At 45.8% G+C, this 18,122-nt stretch overlaps 1 protein-coding gene across 1 annotated transcript in view; it reads left to right on the plus strand.

Moving 5' to 3' along the window:
* Nucleotides 1-18,122, plus strand: part of SLIT3 (slit guidance ligand 3) — a 574,724-nt gene that overhangs the window by 413,323 nt on the left and 143,279 nt on the right. The window contains exon 6 of the mRNA XM_045551207.1: nt 5,580-5,651. Coding sequence (XP_045407163.1) covers nt 5,580-5,651 — 72 coding nt within the window. The remainder of the gene's footprint in view (nt 1-5,579; nt 5,652-18,122) is intronic.

Raw genomic sequence — 18,122 nt, forward strand, 5'->3', positions numbered from 1 at the left:
GTTTTAATGTGGAATTACAGTAGCTTCCTAATGATGAGAAGTAGTGACAATTCATTAGCAGATTGTGGCTTAGATCAAGTGTTTGATTTGCCTAAAAAGTGTGACCAGTACTCAATTATATGAAGTATATGCATTTCTTTTGAATATAATTTTTTTCCCTTTTGCCAGTTAAAATAACCTTGAGCTTTATTTTTTTTTCAAAGACCCCAGCCAGCAGCAGACAATCACTTCTATAATTTGTACTTCAATAATGATTTTTAGAACGTTAAATTGTTATAAAAAACAACCTTCAGAAGTGCTACTAGATTTTGTATTTTCTGCTTAAGGACAGATAATGGGAAGAAAAGAAATAGTATGTCAAGGCTGCTTCATGTTTTGTCTTCTGCCTTGTTTCATGAAAGCAGGGATTTCCCAGTTTGTTTCTTTTTTTTTTTTTTTCTAATAGTTGCAACATTCCATTTCTCCTCAGTCTGGAAAAAGAAGCATACCTCAAACATGTACGTGTATGAACATATATATTTCATCAAAACCAAATTCAAATTAGTGTAGTCTTTAGAATTCTCTGAAACCTTTTAAGATAATTGAGATGTAAAAACCACAGGTGGTAACCTTCTTCCCAATATTTTCAAAGTATCTTACACTTCATTATATATCCTGGGGACCCAATACAGTGTGAACATGTCATAGTACTCTGTTGCTCTTGTGGGTTAATTAATTGTTGGATTCCACGACTTGCTTTGGGTTTCCAGTAAGCCTTCCCTTGTGAATTTCATACAGAAGTCCCCCAATGATTTTGCACATTTTGTGTAGGTAGTTTTATTCAGAAATTAGCAAAACTGTTAAACTCCAGAGAGCGCTGAGCCATAGCTGGTTCTCCCATTTAGTACGAGGAAGACTGCAGCAGATCTAGCCGCAGTCCTAGAGCAGAACTCTGCTGCTGAATTTTGGGCCGCCGGAGTGACAGTGCCCTTGGGCTGAGTTTAACCATCCATCGGAGGAGATGCTGGGCCCCCAGAACATCTGGATGAGGAGTGAACAGCTGGATGGATGTGCCCTGGTATGCAGACCTTGCCCGTGGATAATTGGTTGGGAATCCTGTTCTTCCAGATTCCTAAAGCCTGTTTCTGGAAATTTCTGTTTTCAGGGTATTCCTCACGGGGATTCAAATGCATCATTGAAATCCTGAAATTTTCTTGTTTTTGTTTTTTTTTTCTTTCTTTCTCTCCTTTCTTTTTTTTTTTTTTCTTGATTATTGTTGTTGGGAGATAGGTAGATTGCTCTTAAAATGGTAGTCCATTTTTTTTAACCCTTTTTTGAGGATTTAGATGTGCTTCTTAATTGCTGAAGCACAAAAATATTTCTAATCCTGCTTTCTTTATGGAATTTCACATTGTAACTGAAAGAGATGAACTGTGATAATAGGAGTAGATCACGCTTAGGAATGGGAGTTCTTACAAAAGTGCTGTCTCCCTGTCTGCCGTTTGTGGGGATTATTTTAAGTCCTTGTTCATGCTGGCTTTCCTTTCCGCCTTGTTTATGTTCTCAGAGTATAAAAATACAGTAGTCAGAAAGCTCCTCTCGGGGAGTCTGCATTTAGTGCTTGTCTGAGGATTCCTTTCTAAATGGACTCTGGTATCATTTTAGCACTCATATTGTTTGCCGAAATCTGAGCTTCCCGGGGAAATTAGAGCAGTTAATTTAATATCATGAAATGTTTTGGAGCTTCTTAGCCTATTCGGAGACAGAGGAGTGTAAATCATATTGAGTATTCTGTATAAAGTAGAGGACAATAAAAGATACCTCCAAAAAATAGCCAGCCTTCCCTCCATTCTCTGCCTTCCTGATGCTCATCTTCACCCTGGGCCCAGAGAAATCTCGTTTTATTCTAAGTCTTCTTCCCAGGGACTCCCGGGGAGAGGTCAGTGTCTCAGAAAGACAAGGAAGCCTGGAAGGCACTTGGCCCTGTGCGGGCCTGGCAGGTGTGCTCGGCGCTTGTTCGTCGTTGAAGCCACACGGCCAGGACAGTGTGGCTTGTGGCTTAGAACTTTATCCCATGCAGTTTGGGCCCAGCCCTGACATACTTGCCATGGAAGGACTTACTCTGCAACCATCAGTGACCCTCTGGGAAATGCCCGCACAGTGCCACGCACGGGGATAGGTTATTGTGTGTGGAAGGAAGCAAGGATCCAGCTGCAGTGGGAAATACACTTCTTATTGCCAAGGAAAAACAGAAAGAAATCTGTCAGGCATCCTTGGACTGCTGAGTCCCCTCTGCTCACATTTGTAAAGTTCTTTTTGCACAGGCCTCCCAAGTGCTGGGGTGCGTGGCACAGGCTGGGCTTTGTGGATTTGTTTTTGAGAGGGTCTTTGAACGAAGCCTTTCAAAGGCACAATAAGGACCTTTGACCTGAGAGCCTAGGATACATGTCAGCCACCTCTGGTCACATCAACCCCCCAGAAGCAAACTGCTAAGTCAAATGCTTTGGCCTCAGCCCCGGAAGGTTCTGTGTGTGTTTGGTAAGACTCTACTCCACCACCCTCAAAGCAGTGCCGAGCTGGTGTTTATTTCGCTCCCCGCCTCCTCTGCTTGAGGACTAACTTTTACGTCTCTAGGGTATATTTTTGCAAGGAAAAACCTGTGTGAACCAAGTGCGTATTTCCCTTGTTTTAGGGACTTAGTGTATTTGTATGAAATATCAGGAATGATTGTGGACAATTAAGCGGACTTCTCACAAATGCTCTGACACTCGGTGCCATGGAGATATACTAGCTGGAATGGAGTAACTGTCTGCCGCGTGGGCCCCATGGGCCTTGCAGCCCTGCACACTGGAATGAATGGGGGTCTCGAGAAATGGCCCTTTGACTTCCAGGGTTAGGAGACAGTTCCCGTTTTGTTTATCTATGATTATAACCAAAGGAGACAATCTCGGTGAGAACAAGTGTCTCCTCGAAAAGCACACTTATGCGTAAATATCCTAAATTTTGATACATTTCGTGTTTTAAAATAGTCTATAAAATATACCCACAGAGATGCTTATAGTAAAGCTCAGTTTTCCTCATTACAGAGAAACAACTAGATGTCAACTTTTGCCAACCGCTAAAAATATTTAAACATCATTTAATGTATAATGTATTTGATGTCTCTGCATCTAGCCCGAAAATAATCAGCACCCTCTCTGACACTTTCTGTCCCCACCCCTCCAGTTTGCTGAGTTACAGGACTCTGACCAGATATGGGTAGTGCGTGGTGGGGTTTTTTTAAATCTTTTGCCCGTCTTCCCCAACACACTTTTTTATTCTTTCTACCACTTTATTTTTTCATTTCTTTCTATGCCTTTCTCTTCTGCCCTGCAGATTTCATTCCTTCCATGCAAAATGCTGTCCAGTTAGAGCCTCCTGTTTGGTTTCTAGTCTCTCAAAAGGAATGGAAAATGCTTCACAAATGCAGCAAATCAATAATATACTAATAGCAAGGTCCTCTCTGAAATGTCTGCACAAAAGCCGATGCACCACACACTGCCACCTCTACGCACCCTGGACTTCCCGATTTGATGATTTAGATACTTTTCTACTTAGGCGGATGGTGCCATTTTTGCCGAATTCAGCATGTTCATTGAACAATTTCTTGGAGCCAAAAGCCAATCCACTGCATTTCTGCTTGGTAAGGTTTGGTGGCCTTGGCGTGGGCAGGGGTTGTTGATTCATTGGCCTTTAAACTGATGATAAATCCCGAAGCTGGGCCGCAGTACTAGACTGCCTTCACAGAACCTCTGCAGGGAATCCGTGGCCCCACTGCCGCGAGAAACCCGTGGAAAAAGACGCTCAGCAAACTCTTGTTAAGAAAGGCTCCGGAAAAATTAGGGATACACAGTGAGACTCCGTGTAAGAGGGCATCGGTGAGAACTTTGAAACACTAGATATAGGACTCGCTCACCTAAAGTGTGCTTCTGCTTCTTGAAATGCCCATTTACTGTTTATTTTTGAATTCTAACTATCTAAATCTTATAATGTGAGCATCTCTTGAGATGATGCAATTTCCCATAATCTCGGGGCACAGCCTGTTTATTGTAACGCACAACATCACTCTAATTGTGTTTCCTTTGTGTGCATTTATACAATCCTACATCTCTATACTTTTCCAAAGATAACAGTATTTTCGTTTTAATTCTGCCTTCCTTGGGCGGAAAACAAAGCCATTGGAAAGGGTTACCAAAGGTAGCTTTGACACAGCTTTTGTGGAGAGTCATCTTGGGATGGTTTAGTGCAAATTACAAATGAAGATTCCAGCAACAGGAAATCCCTCCAAAAAAATGAGAGGGGCTCATTTTTTTTTTCTTAGACAAAAAAAAAAAAAAATTTAAAAAGAGTCTATAAAGGAGTTTTTCAGTACGGCCATACTTTTCAGCCCGCCCTCCCCAAAGACCATGGCGTGCTCTGCAAACAAAGTACAGCAAACAAGCTGGTGTTAATGACCATTTTCTGTATAACATCTTTTTGGGGGTTTTTTGGGGGGGAATCAGATGGATTATATATAATATCTGATGTTTAAATTAGGGTGTGGTCATGGTAAATATCCTAACTACATATCGTATATGTATTAATATTTTGATTTAGAGAAAACAGTATCTATTTGTTATCCCTCAACTACATTACCGCAGCCCCCAACTAGAACGTGTATTAGTCAAGGCATCTTTTTAAAAAACATTATTTTCATGCTCATGGGATGGAAAGGGAAATAGAAAAGGAATCCTGAAATAGGTGCCTTTAATTCTCCCCAATTTAAATTTAACTGGTACATCTTTAAGACAATAACGATATTTCTTTTCTTCCCCCATCGTGAACACTTCCATCAATGAATTTCTTTAATGTTGATGATGGTTGGTGCAGTTTGAGGGAATCTGTATTTAGTCAGAAAATGCTTCAATAGAATGACCTACCAGATGGGCCCCATAACAATGCACGGAGGCATCAAACCACCACAGACATTTGGTGCTTAGAATAATAAAAAGACTATAAAATTAGATTAGTTGAGTCTAATTTGGAATTGGTATATTCCCCATGCACCCTCGCCGCTCGTGGGCAGATAAAGCCTTGAGATTTAGCACGGTGTCAGACCGGGAGACTGCAACTTCCAGTAAAAGGCAGACGAGGGAACGGGAGAGAGAAAACAGCATTCTGGGAGGTCGCGGAGGGCAGAGCAGTGACCTCCAATGATTTACAGGCCTTTAGCTTAATGAAATTGTTTCAGTGACATGACGGTAAGAGCTCGTAATGGATTGGATGCCCTAATGTAATGAAATTACTCCCTTCTGCCTAAAAAAAAAAAAAAAAAAAAAAATGCGCAATTAATATTTACTGAGACCTGACAGCCTTTGGTGAGCTCGTCTGTGTAGTTCTCTCAGACAGTCAGAGAGGAGAGACGGAGCAGCGTGGCAGACAGGCTGGCTCTGCGCGAGCTCCTGGCGGGGACGAGCAGAGCCTGCGAGGGGGTGGAGGGACAGGCGCTCGGGTGGCCCGGGCCGCCCGGCCCCGCGGCGCTGCCCCGCTCAGCCTTCACGCTCTCCCTTGCTTTCCCACAGGCAACTGGACAACAACCTCATCAGCTGCATTGAAGATGGAGCCTTCCGAGCGCTGCGCGATCTGGAGATCCTGTGAGTGAATTTTGCGATCGCTGCCTGGTGTGTGTGCGTGTGCGTGTGTGTCCGCGCGGGGAGGAGAGAGAGGGGGAGTGTGTGTGCAGAGGGGGGTCCGTGGGGATGCCTTTCTGGTCTTCTACTGCAGTGCTATTAAAATTGGGAACCGGGAGATACCTCCGGCTCACCTTGGCCAAAGTGCTTGCAGGCAGCAAAGTGTGATTTCTCACCTCCCACAAACTGGGGTTCCTGCTAATGAAGTCTCAGTTGAGTCTTTCTCCCCCGATGCTCCCGCAGTATTTGTTGCTGGGAGAGACAGATGGGCTGGAGCAGCCCCCCAGAGCCCGCCAGAGTGTCCAGGGCGAGTGTGTTTGAGTGAGGGTGCGCCAGGAGACAGGGTCCAGGTGTGGGGCCGGTGACAGAGGGTGAGCACCTGGAGGTCAGTTGGAATCACCCAGAATCAGAAAGGGACCTTGGCACAGCACGGGGGAGATGCCAGGCAGCCTGGGAAAGTCCAGCCATTGCCATTGCTCCTGGGCTCGCATCTCAGGTTTCAATTCAAACTTTAAGCGGTGACCGTGACCTTAAAGTGGCAGGGAGGAAAAGACGAGAGGAGGTGGCCCCTTCCCCATAATCACACCCTGTATGCCTTGTCTAGAAAAACTGTGTAGCTGTCTTTCTGTGTTCTGCATTTCCAAATGGGTCTAACTAAGGAAACCTGATTTCCGGGAGGAAAGTCAGCTAGGAGTCATCTTGGGGTCATTCAAACTAAAGTTGAATTGTGTAAGAAAACGTTTTGATTGTTCCCACCAAAGCCACCCTTCCAGCTGTCCCTGATTTGGGGAAACCTGGAGAGGAAGGCAGTACAGCACAGTAGGACTTGTGTCAGGAGACGGGCGGCTCAGTCCCGATTCTGCCGCTAATTAGCCGTGTGACCTTGGGCAAGTCTCTTCGGCTCTCGGAGCTTTAGTTTTCTCATTTGTAAAATGAAGGAGTTGGTTGCTCTGTCTTGGGAGTGACTTCCCCTTTCCAAATTCTGTAATTGCTTGGTGCTAAAAATAATTCTGATGGTACTATTCTAGCCAGTGAATGAAAGAGAGTAGGATTTCTTGAGCATCCCTCTAAAAATAAAAAATGACATAGTCACAGGTTACCTATCTCTGATTACAGAAGAATGAATGAATGCCAAATAAATGGATGAATAAATACATTCAAATGTTCCTTTGTACTTTAAGGGAAGAGTAAAAGGCCCTCCTTCCACCTGTCTTTTCACCTGGGCCCGCAGACACCGGCAGCGGGCTAGGGAGAGCCTCTCCACGTAGCTTGAGAGGAAGGTGATTCCAAGAGGAATCACGGGAGATAGGAGGGGTTGCTGATGCTGCAAGCTGCTCGAAATTGGACGAAAGCCGAGAATTCCTGGTACGGAACAGGCGGGACCCGCAGGGAGGGAGGTCAGGTTGTCATTCCTGAGATGGATGGTCTCTCCCTACCCAAACTCTGACCCTGGAACCGGCATCAAATGCGTGTCTGCGAGGGAGAGGATGCCAGCTCACATTTAGTGACCTAGGACTTCTCCCGTCGGGAGGCTGGGCACTGGGAGGGGTGGGCGCGCTTTCCCTGGCCTGCAGAATAGCGTGCGTAGAAAGGGCTGTTAGGAGCATGTCACCTTCTTCCTCCCCTGACAGAGAGAATGAGAAAGATAAGACAATTCCTTGGGAAGAGACCAGGAAATGGAAGTCACCAGCTGCCACCAAACAGCTGTGACGACCTGACAGCCGCATGTTCGTTGTGTGCTGGGAGTGGTGGTGTCTCGCCGCACCAGGAAGGCAGTCTGGGGTGGAGGAGAGGGCTTTGCAGCCGGACACACCTGGGTGTGGAATCCAAGGCCATGGGACGTGGCTCGAGCTTCTTAACCTCTGTGAGTCTATTTCCTCAACTTCATGAAGAGACAATTTACGTACTGCATAGGAGGGGCTGTCATAAACATCGTCCTTTCTACCTCCCTAACTTTTGTCCCTCCGTGCACACCCTCACACCCACCCCACCCCTGCCCAGGGCAGAATTGGATAGCGCCTCTCTACTCAGATGTTTGCTATTAAAAAAAAACAAAAATTGATATCCATGTACACCCCGTGTCTCAAAAAGTTTAAAAACCTGTGACAAAAAAGAAAACAAAAACTTCTCATTCCCCATCATTACAAAGAGCCCACGAGATCCTGATTAGTTTATCTTCTCAATTCCAAACAAAGCCAGATCAATAGCTTTGCTTTAAAGATGCTCTCATTTGGCTTCACACGGCTAAGTACTTAAAATTAATCATAATCAGTTATTCCATGGGTTTTTAATTTCCAGCAGAGGCACAGGGCTTTGGAACCATCCATCTTAATGGTGAGCCATCCAGAAATTGGCTGGAGCTGACATCTCCATTTGAAGAACCTCCCCTCCCCACCCCCAGGCCTTCCAAATCTCATCCTCACATTGACATTTTATAATGCTTCTCTGTAATCACGATTTAGGCACCATAAAGAATCTTGGCAGTGAAATAATAAATAGGAACTAAGTGAGGGTGTCACACATTAACTTAATACATTTTTCAGAGAGAGAGAGAGGAGAGTTCAAAACACCCTATTCCCAGAAAGATCAATATCGAAAGCTTAAAAGTCTGCAAATTAAGAAGACAAAACATAACATTTTGGGTGTGTTTTCTCTGACATTAGGCAGCGTGAAGTAGGACACAAGGAAAGACTCACGGTTATCTTATGACGAGCTCTCAAAATTAAGGAAAGTTTGCGAATGTCAACTACTAGTAGAAATATTTCACATGCAATAACCCTGTTACTTCATCGTTTCTACGGGTGGAAATACCATAAACTTTGTTTCCATCAAGGCTAGGGTGGGTTTCCCCAGCTCCGCTGAATGAGAATTTAGGAGGCAAGACTGAGAGGGAAACTGTGACCATGCAGAGAAATGAACTGGTGCAAGGTTGGAAAAGACTGAGATCTGCCCCCCTCAACCTCATTTTTGGGGGGTATGACCAGCACAGAGTGTGGTAGACAAGAAAAAGAGCCATCACCCTCCCCTTTCCAGGGAGTAAGAAGAAAATCATAGTAGGGGTGAAACTTGTTAAGGCTCCGTGCCACTGCGGGGGAGGAATAATGGGGACGATGGTAACAGCTAGCAGTTACTCATGCCCAGCGCGGTAACCAGTGCTTTTACATACACTAGCTCTTACTTCTCAAAATTCCACTGATGGAGCTGCTATTACCATCACCCTCCTTCTACAAAGAAGTAGCCCATCTCAGAGAAGCCAAGGGACTGCTTAGCTAATCAGCAGCAGAGCCTGTGTGCTCAGCCATTCCGCCAAGCTGCCCTTGGGGTCTGGGCTGCCAAGGCCGTTATGGCGCTTGGCTCCCCTGTAGCATGGCTGGCGGGTGCTGCAGGACGGTGTGACCCAGCCTCCAAGAACTGGACTAGGCAAACCACCAGTGACGCACAGTCCTGCTGGGGAGAATGACAAAGCCTCCCACGAGCTTGTGAAATTGTCCTTGTCACTCCCTTTACCCAGTTAATGGGTCCCCACAAAGCTGAAGGTAAATCAAACTCGCAGGAGGAAGAAAATCATCCCGTTTTTCCAGTGACTTACGTCGTAGTCCCAGAGATGATTTATCCTCACTCCTGGCCATTGCCAGTTGACTTTGGCACGCAACAGTTTGAGGGCTTTGTTTTCCAGACACCGCCACACCTCCCCAAATATACAGCCTCAACTTTGTGGCATTTAAGGGTCTTAATGGAGGGACCCAGCCTCTGTGAGTCAGACCTGCTTCTGTTACCCTAATCATTGCCCTTTAATTTGCAGCTGTTTTATACATTTGGTGATTCACGTATAGTACTAGGTTTTGTCCAAGTAAGTCACACTTACGCTGCAGCTGAATATGCCAAGACCGCATTCCCAACTCTGTGTGACCACGAATTGCCGTGGCAGTGCTCCAGCCACGGGTTTTTAGCCCCTGCCGGCCAGGCTGAGGACGGCCAGGCGCTTCGGTGACAGCAGCACCTCCCCACCCACCATGCCATTGTGGGTCAGAAAAGATGCGTAACTCTAATGGAAAACAGACTAAAAGTATAGTCATGTGAAACAAAAAATGAGTTGTTAATAAAATAAGTCATTAAATTTTTTTCAGTAGTATTACGGGAGAAGAACAAATATTTTCAGGCGCTGTCTCCTGATTAAATGTAGCGAGTCAGAAGTTCAGTAGATACGGTGTCAAAAACGCCAGACCACGGACATCAGTAACACATCCTGCAAAAGCTCTTATCTCCCAGTGAGTGGTCTGCCTTGGATAAATCGCTGGAACCAGCGAAATCGAGTGGAGATCCAACAGGTCTGTAGATAGCAGCATGTGCTGTTTGGAAGCTCTCACTCCCATTTGTCCCTTGCCAATTTTGGAAATTTAGTGACATTATCATAGGCTGGTGCTGGCAGGATCTTAGGTGTCTCCAGGACGACCTCTTCTTATCCAGATAAGACACAGAGAGCAGGCAGTGGGGGGAGGCACGTGCCTCCTAACACTCTGCACCCTGCGCACTCCACCTGGCTCAGCCGGGTCCCAGCCTGGCTAGGAGACTTGCCTGAGGTCAACGGCAAGTTGGTGGTGGCAGAGGAACTAGAAACTGGGACTCCAGACCCGTGTTCTCTGCCCACATTGGGCATCTCCATGCAATTAGGCTGTTCAGAAGGGACCCCCCCCAGTAAGTCTGGGGATCCTAAGCACAGTTTATATAATACTTTCAAAATTTGTCATAAAGTTTTTGATATTATTTAGGAGATTGGGAGCGGGCAAATATTTATTTGTCCATGACAGAATCAAGGGATGACCCGGCCTTCAGCTCTCTTTAAACCAGAGGTTGCAAACTAGACCACAGACTACATTGTGCCAGGAGGTGAGAATTTTTTTTTTGTCCTGTATTTTCTTTTAATTGAAATTAGCATTTCACATTTAAAAATTAGGATATCTTACATAAAGATCCAAATTCCCAGCTTCTCTTTTGAACCCAGACGCACTGGTGACCTTGGGCCACATCTCTGCATTCCCGCATTGGGGCCAGCTGTGGCTGGAGCACCTACCCTCCCTGGTGGGGTGTGCGGACTCCCCTTGGCCACTGACCCCCACTCATTTAAGTTAACTGCCAGCCCAGGCCACCTCTGCTTTAATACTCCAAGAAAGCAAGGGCACGCTGTGTAGCCAGCGCAGGGCCAGGTGGTGAGCTTTGGAAAGCTTCGTGTGACCAGGTGCGTGGGTGGATGGAACTCTGGGGCCTGAGCTTGCCAGGGTGGCTGGATGGCCTTGCACAGGGAGAGCTCAGTGACAGAGAGTCCAGGACTCCCACAGCTGAGCAAGGCCACCGCAGAGGCGATCAGGAATATTTCATGTCTCATCTTCCAGGAAGTTCTTCTAAAGAGTTAACCTAGTCTCCAAATTCCCTTTGATTTTACAGCAGTTGTAATTGGGTTCATGCATAGGAAGGTGACACACAAGAGATGAATCCGGTTCCGCACCTTTGTCACGAGAGCCACCCCACCTGCCCTGCTTCTGCTCCCCAGACCCCTGCCTCAGCTGGTGTGCTAAGCTTCCCCTCAGCCCCGTTTAGAGAAGAGAGAGTCAAGAGTCAAAGCAGCAGTGACAGAATTAACCTGACTTTTAGGGTAGTTCTAATTCAACCACATCCTGGTGGTACAACACAGCCTGACACAGAACCCCACGGGCGGAAACAGAAAAGTGAATGGGGAAGAAAGTCCTTTTCTGGAATAAGCAGAAGGCAGTGAAAATAATCTGGCAACAGTCCTGGTACCGAGATCAAGGTGTGCTCACTCTCCTACAGTGGTGTCGGTCTCCTTCCTGGCTGGCAGGTGCTGGGCACTGGGTGTTACGACATTCAAGGACATTGTCAGTCCAGTTTGGAAAACCCAGAGCTTAATGCAAGTGGTGGTCTGTCAGCCACTTCAACTGAGCTGCCTCTGGGTATGGAACCAGATACTCTGATTAACAAATAATAATGATGATGCAATGATAATATATAATGCAATGATATAATAATTATTTGTATGATTATTATGAATATTATTATTATAGCCTGCATGTTTGGGCATCTACTACTTTTGAGAATCTACCTCCATTTTTGAGCTTTTTCCAGGCACTGTGATAAGACATTAGAATGTAGCATCTTATTTAAATCCTCACCACAACTTTATGAAGTACATCCTAGGAATCTCTTCATTTTACCAAAGAGGAAGCTGAGGTTAGAGAAGTTGAGGAATTTGCCCAGAGGGACACTGGCAAGTACAAGGAGACTGTTCTTCCAGGTCTCAAATCCAGTCCTGCCTGACATCAGAGCCTCTGCACATCACTCATCACTACTGTGCTACAAAAACTAAAAATGAAAAAATATCTACCAGATATTTTCATACCATAGAAACAGTTATATGTATTAGTGAGATTACTGGCTGTACTTAACACCCATAATAATTCAGAAGCTATAGTGGTTTTGTTTTGTTTTGTTTTGGGAAAGTAGACCCGTAGAGCACTCAGATCTAAACTTAATGGCCTCAGCTTAATCAATATCACGTCCAGTTCCACAAAACTGCCCCAGACATGGCGGTACGAAGCCAAGGTTGAGCTTCAGGGTGTTCAGTTCCCAAAGAACTGGCTTCCAACCCAGCTTCACCAAACTGGGTGGCTTGGGGTTCATTTACTTACCAAAAAATGGAAACAATAATATCCACACCTGAGGACAGTTGTGTGTATGAAAGGAGGTATCACTGGTGTGCGCCTAGTAAGTAGCAGATGTACAATCAGGATATTCAGAAAAATGGAAGTTGGTGAAGTTTATACTGTTTCGCTGCCTCATCTTTGCACCCCACATGAGCCTGGCACATAGTAGGTGGTCTGTTAAAGTACGTGGACCCAATCAAGTTGATGTTCATCAACTGAATTGAAGCCCACCCCACCCCAGTCTCTAGCATCTCTGCTGTATGTCATGTCCCTGAACAGAACTAAGCTTGTGGTTGCACTAGAATTGTTTTAAATATTAAACAATGTAGTTTTTGTTTTGTTTTGTTTTTTGTTTGTTTTGTTTTTTTTTTTTGAGACAGAGTCTCACTTTGTTGCCCCGGGCTAGAGTGAGTGCCGTGGCGTCAGCCTAGCTCACAGCAACCTCAAACTCCTGGGCTTAAGCGATCCTACTGCCTCAGCCTCCCCAGTAGCTGGGACTACAGGCATGCACCACCATGCCCGGCTAATTTTTTCTCTATATATATTTTTTAGCTGTCCAAATCATTTCCTTCTATTTTTAGTACAGATGGGGGTCTCGCTCTTGCTCAGGCTGGTGTCGAACTCCTGACCTCGAGCAATCCACCCGCCTCGGCCTCCCAGAGGGCAAACAATGTAGTTATTTTGCTCAAATAGTCCACTCTTCACATTACCTTTGATTTTGTATTTCTCCAGCTAAGTGGTGATTTTTCTTTTTCGTAAGGAACAAAATCAGGAATTACAGTGAAAACTGGTGTGTTCTAACAGAGACAAGACTCTTTTGTTTTAATTTACAAAATGTTTCACCTGGGTTTCTCTGGCAGATGCAAACATTTGGTTTCCATAATCTTTGAGATCAGGGTGTCTAGTCATTACATAGTTCTGAATATAGAACTGTCATTGCTTAATGAAAATCTTTAAGTATCTCCAGAACATTATTTTTTGGTACTATGCTGAACATTGTGATTTTTTCGTGCAAGCAGGATTAAAACTGCCCTTTGTAGAAAGCATCGCTAACTTCCATTCAGCCCTCACAATAGTAGGAAAGGAACTGGGTTTTCCATAAATGCTTGTGCTGCACAACCCACACCTCCTCCACAGTCACCCAGATTCAGAGTTTGATGGCAGGCACGCTCTTAAAACGACTAGCTTGGTTTTGAGAACACCAGCTTAAGGACAAAGTAAAAATTACTTTGAAATCTAAAATCATTTTTTCCATTTAAATAAGCAGCACTTTCACCCTCAAAGTGCCTAGAATCTGGGCGTGCCTTGTGGTTTCCAGTTGATTTCAATCTCCTGTTAACCAAAGGCTAGTTTTGTCTCCAAAGTTGAAAATGTATTGGGGTATATTCCAGGGCTAAAAGGCTGTGGTGAAGATAATTGAATTGTTCTTCATCAACAAAGGATCTTGAATCAACAAACCTCCTGATAACAGCTTCTCCTGTGAGGGGCACTTAAGAGGAGTCAGGTCATGGAGGTCTTGCTGTCCCCAAGGACTGCAGACCCCAGCCGCCAGGTCTTTGGGCTGCAGTTTGGGCTTGACAAACTTGGTTTGGGTACAGCCTTTTGGTCTGCTTTGTCCCACCCAAAGCTCAATGGAAAAACAGCTCTGCATCTTTGAAGAAAGATTCCAGAGGGTTTTCTCTCAGGCAAGATGTGGAGGCCAGTGGGGCAATGCCACAGAGCTGCCAGATGTGTACGGTGGTCAGTTTGCTCCCAAGACAGAGCTGCTGTGCTGATTTGCAAAGTTGCCCACGCACCGAGGGTCAGCCTCTGCCCTCTCTCCATCCCCTCACTGCCAGCGGTGGCCGCGGTGACCAGCCTCTGAGCATATATAGTGAATATCTTGCCTCTTAATTAGTACTTATCTCATGGTGCTCGCGATGTCCAAGCCAGGGAACCTTGTCCCCCTGAACAGCCAAAGCTGCCTGCCAACCGCTGCTGCCATTCCCACCCTGATGCCCAAGGTTGGAGTGGCCGAGAGTCCACTATGTAGCACGGAGTCCTGAAAGCCGAGATCCTAGGCGCTCAAGCAGGACATCAGCCCCTCCTGCCAGGTGGCTTTATGAAAGGACAGTGGCACGGAGAAGGTGATGAGGCGCAGAGCTGGCGAGAAGTGGAGCAAGATTCTCCTTCTCCCTGAGCTTCCGTTTCCTGTCTTTGAGGGCACTCAGGAGTCGGGGCTGGTGAGGACGAGGGATGAAGGGAACAGTGATTCCGTTTCTCCAAGGTCATGTTTGGATTCCTCAGACTCATCATAGAAAAGCTCTAGCAAGTCCTTTTTCTTTTGACTTATAACGAATTCAGGGGACCTCGAGGGTTGGCCCATGGGTTGAATGAAACCAGCAGGTGTAGGGTTTGATTTTTTTTAAAAATTGTTTTGGTCTTTCCAGTGTTTTAAAAAAAATAGAACTCATGGCCAACATATAAAACTCAGGTAATTTTATGTAACAGTGTGTAAATTCAACTTCCAATGACTATCTCTAGGAGCTGTGCCACCCGGGGCCCACATGTGGCTGCAATCATCCTGGGCCGAGCAGTGCTGTGCGCCAGAACTTTCTATGGTGGAGGAAATGTTGCATCTCTGTGCTGCCCAGTGTGGGAGCCACTAGCCACACGTGATCTTGAGCATTTGGCATGTGGCTAGTGCAGCTGAGAAACTGAATTTTTAAAAGTTTAATGAATTCCGATTTAAAATCACTGCATTTAGCTCATGGCTACCGTATGGGACAGGTCGAGTCTAAAGCTGAGTGTTGCTGGGTGCCCATTTGGACAGGGCATGCCCTCTGCAAATCGCCATAGCTGCCACCAGGCCTGCTTCCCCACCCTGCTCCAGACCTCTCGGGCCATTTCACGTCCTTAAGTAGCAGCATGTTTGAACAGTGTATTTTCTAAAAGTAAATCTTTGAAATATCTGCCACTCCCCTCACCTGCCACTCTTTCCTTTCTCTGTCTTAATTTAAACATCTGGGTCTTGCACCCACAAAAGACTCATTTCCATGGAAGCCCAGGAGTTGTGATCATTAAAATTGTCACCCACCAAAGCAGAACCCTCTCTGCATGAATTAATTTCCTGATCCCCATTACTCACTTCTCTCAGCCTTGCAAATGACTTCCACAAAGTCAACTGGGTAGGAAAACCGCTCCCGTAGAGACGTAGCAGCCGGTTAGGGAAGCAAGCCCATTAACCCCACAGAAGCTGAGCCAGATATCTGCAGAAAGTCAGAAGGAAAAAGAGCCGACCCTGCATAACTGTTTTCACATGCCGCACAGTAGGGGTGGTTGCTACTTTCAGAGTTTGGCCAGATGTCCTGCCTTTGTGCAGAGCTGGGCATCCATGACCACTTCTATTGCCGTCTGGAAAACTAGTCCCAATCCAGAAATGCCAATTTAGAGCCAGTACCAACCCAATTGGAATTGGAAGTGAAATTGTAGGCTGGAAAGACCCTGGAGGTCAACTGGTTCTACCACTTCATTTTAAAAGAAAGAAACTCCCCCAGAAAGGTTAACTGACTTGTCCACAGACACAGGAAAAATTCATGGAGGAACCAGGCCAGAAAACAGGTCCTTTGGCTCTTTACCCAGTGCTCGTTATTGCTGTCTGCTCTCCCCCATATAGCAGACAGGAAGGCAAAATTAGTGAAGCCGCCCTTTATGTCCTGTTCATGTCACCGTCCCTTAATCTCCAGCATTTTGCCAGAGGGAGCATTTTGCATTCCTCATGGGAGCGACACCCTCCAGGCTTTTGGCCACTGCTTAGGGGGTGCCCTGCCCAGTGCCCACCCCCCCAGGTTGCTGTGCAGAGGGCAATCTGCAGAGAGATCAGATTCCATATCATTGATCCCTGGCTACCAGTGGTGACCAGAGTCCCAGAGAATAAGCACTGGAGTTCCCTGCCCTTTAGTGCCGGCCCAAATAGCCCAAGGTATAAATGGCTCCCAGCTCCCTGAGAGAATCCCTTCTCTGCCAACATCAGAGGGTAAAAGCAGGACCTCTCTGGCATCACAGCCCAGGAACAGAACCTCGTGCACCCTGCGCAGGTTTTTCTGCTAACAGCTCCAAAGCAGCTGAGTTCTGAACTGTACGCAAGAAGGGACTTACGTATTTAGCCTCAGAACTGATGAGTAGCATGCAAAACCAGGCAAGAGCATTCCTGCCTGGTGGAACACAGCTTTCCCTTACAAACAGACAACTTCTTCAGGGCTCTTTGTCCCCAAGTAACAGTGGTGGGGGAAAAGAACGTTGAATCATTTTCAGTCCCTCAAAGACAGTTCATTTGCACAGTAGGTTCCTGTCGTGTGTCTCGGCTGGCGGCTGCCCTGCAGGAGACGCAGTAGAGAAGGAAGGTTGTAACCACATCTCACCATAATTCCATTAAAATATTTGATTTTCTTAATATACATTTTTCTGATTCAAACTGTTGAGTGAATTCGTTTGGTTCAGAGAGCAAAAACTCGCACCTGCCAGCCAAATCCAGCCCCCAGGTGTTTCATTTGTGGGTTTTGTTCCTCAGGGTGATTTCGTTGCCAATATTAAAAAACCGGGAGACTTCATATGAAAATTCTACATGTCTGGCTTTCTCTTTAAAAAGAAAAAACTGCAGACACTGCACCCACATTCCTGCCTCGCACAAGCCGTCAAAACAAGAAGTGACAGCCCACTCAGTAAGGCTGGGTTCACTTCAGTCCCCATGCAGGCTACTTGCTTATGTGCCAAGTCTCACTGCCATAGACAGTTGAGTTTGTACCCCTGGATTAGCCCAGAAGGCTGTTCAGAGTGGAAACTTATTTGTATCTAGGATGCCAAAAACATGACCCTTCCTATTTTGAAAGTCACCAACCCATTCAGTAAATATTGAGTCTTCCTGTGTGCCAAACACTAGGCTAGACCCTGGCTATTGAGCAGGACGCAAAACAGCCTTGCTCTCTGTCCTCGAGTAGTATGCACATGGTGTGCATTTAAAACTCTCCCCTTTCTTTCTCTCTTACTGGGCTAGGCACCAAATGCAGCTGAGGTGGTAATTGTCTGTTTCTCCCCTTCTCACCTGCAAACTCACCTGTCCAGCTATGTAAGTGGGAGGTCACCCTTTCATCCTTGGTCCCTGTGGACATCTTGGCATGGGGGCAACTGCCTGGTTTCTAAATAATATAGTGGACAAGATTGTCCAGGGCCCAGGTTTAGACGATGAAATAGAATTGGGAGACCAAGGCCATCTCGTTCATGTGTTCATTTAAGGTACGGTTTATAATTAACTCCATCAATGGAAGGCAGGTGAACCATTCTGAATCACCACTGGGCAGTATCTGTGATCAGTCAATGAGTAAGGAGTTCTTCAGACTCAAGGGACCCAAAACACTGGGGCAGCATGAATACGCCATCGTGCCTCTGAGCAGTGGCAAGATTTGAGGGTTCATCTTTCTCTTTTGATCTTCTACTCTTTGACATTTTTTGGAGGCATTATTTTTTTTCCTTTTAACACCGAGGCTCTGCTGAGTGGATGGAGATGAATTTCTGCCTGTCATCGTATGAATATATAATGAAAGACGAACCAAAGACGAGCCCTTTTGTTAAAGGAGTCCGTATCATCAAAGGCCCAAATTGGCAGCTGATTGTTTTTATTTATTTCTGTAGGTTTTACGTGACACCTGGAGACCATTTAAAATGTTACTTGGCGGGGAGAGCT

The sequence above is a fragment of the Lemur catta genome, chromosome 5 (genome assembly GCF_020740605.2).
Source record: "Lemur catta isolate mLemCat1 chromosome 5, mLemCat1.pri, whole genome shotgun sequence".
Classification (NCBI taxonomy): Eukaryota; Metazoa; Chordata; class Mammalia; order Primates; family Lemuridae; genus Lemur; species Lemur catta.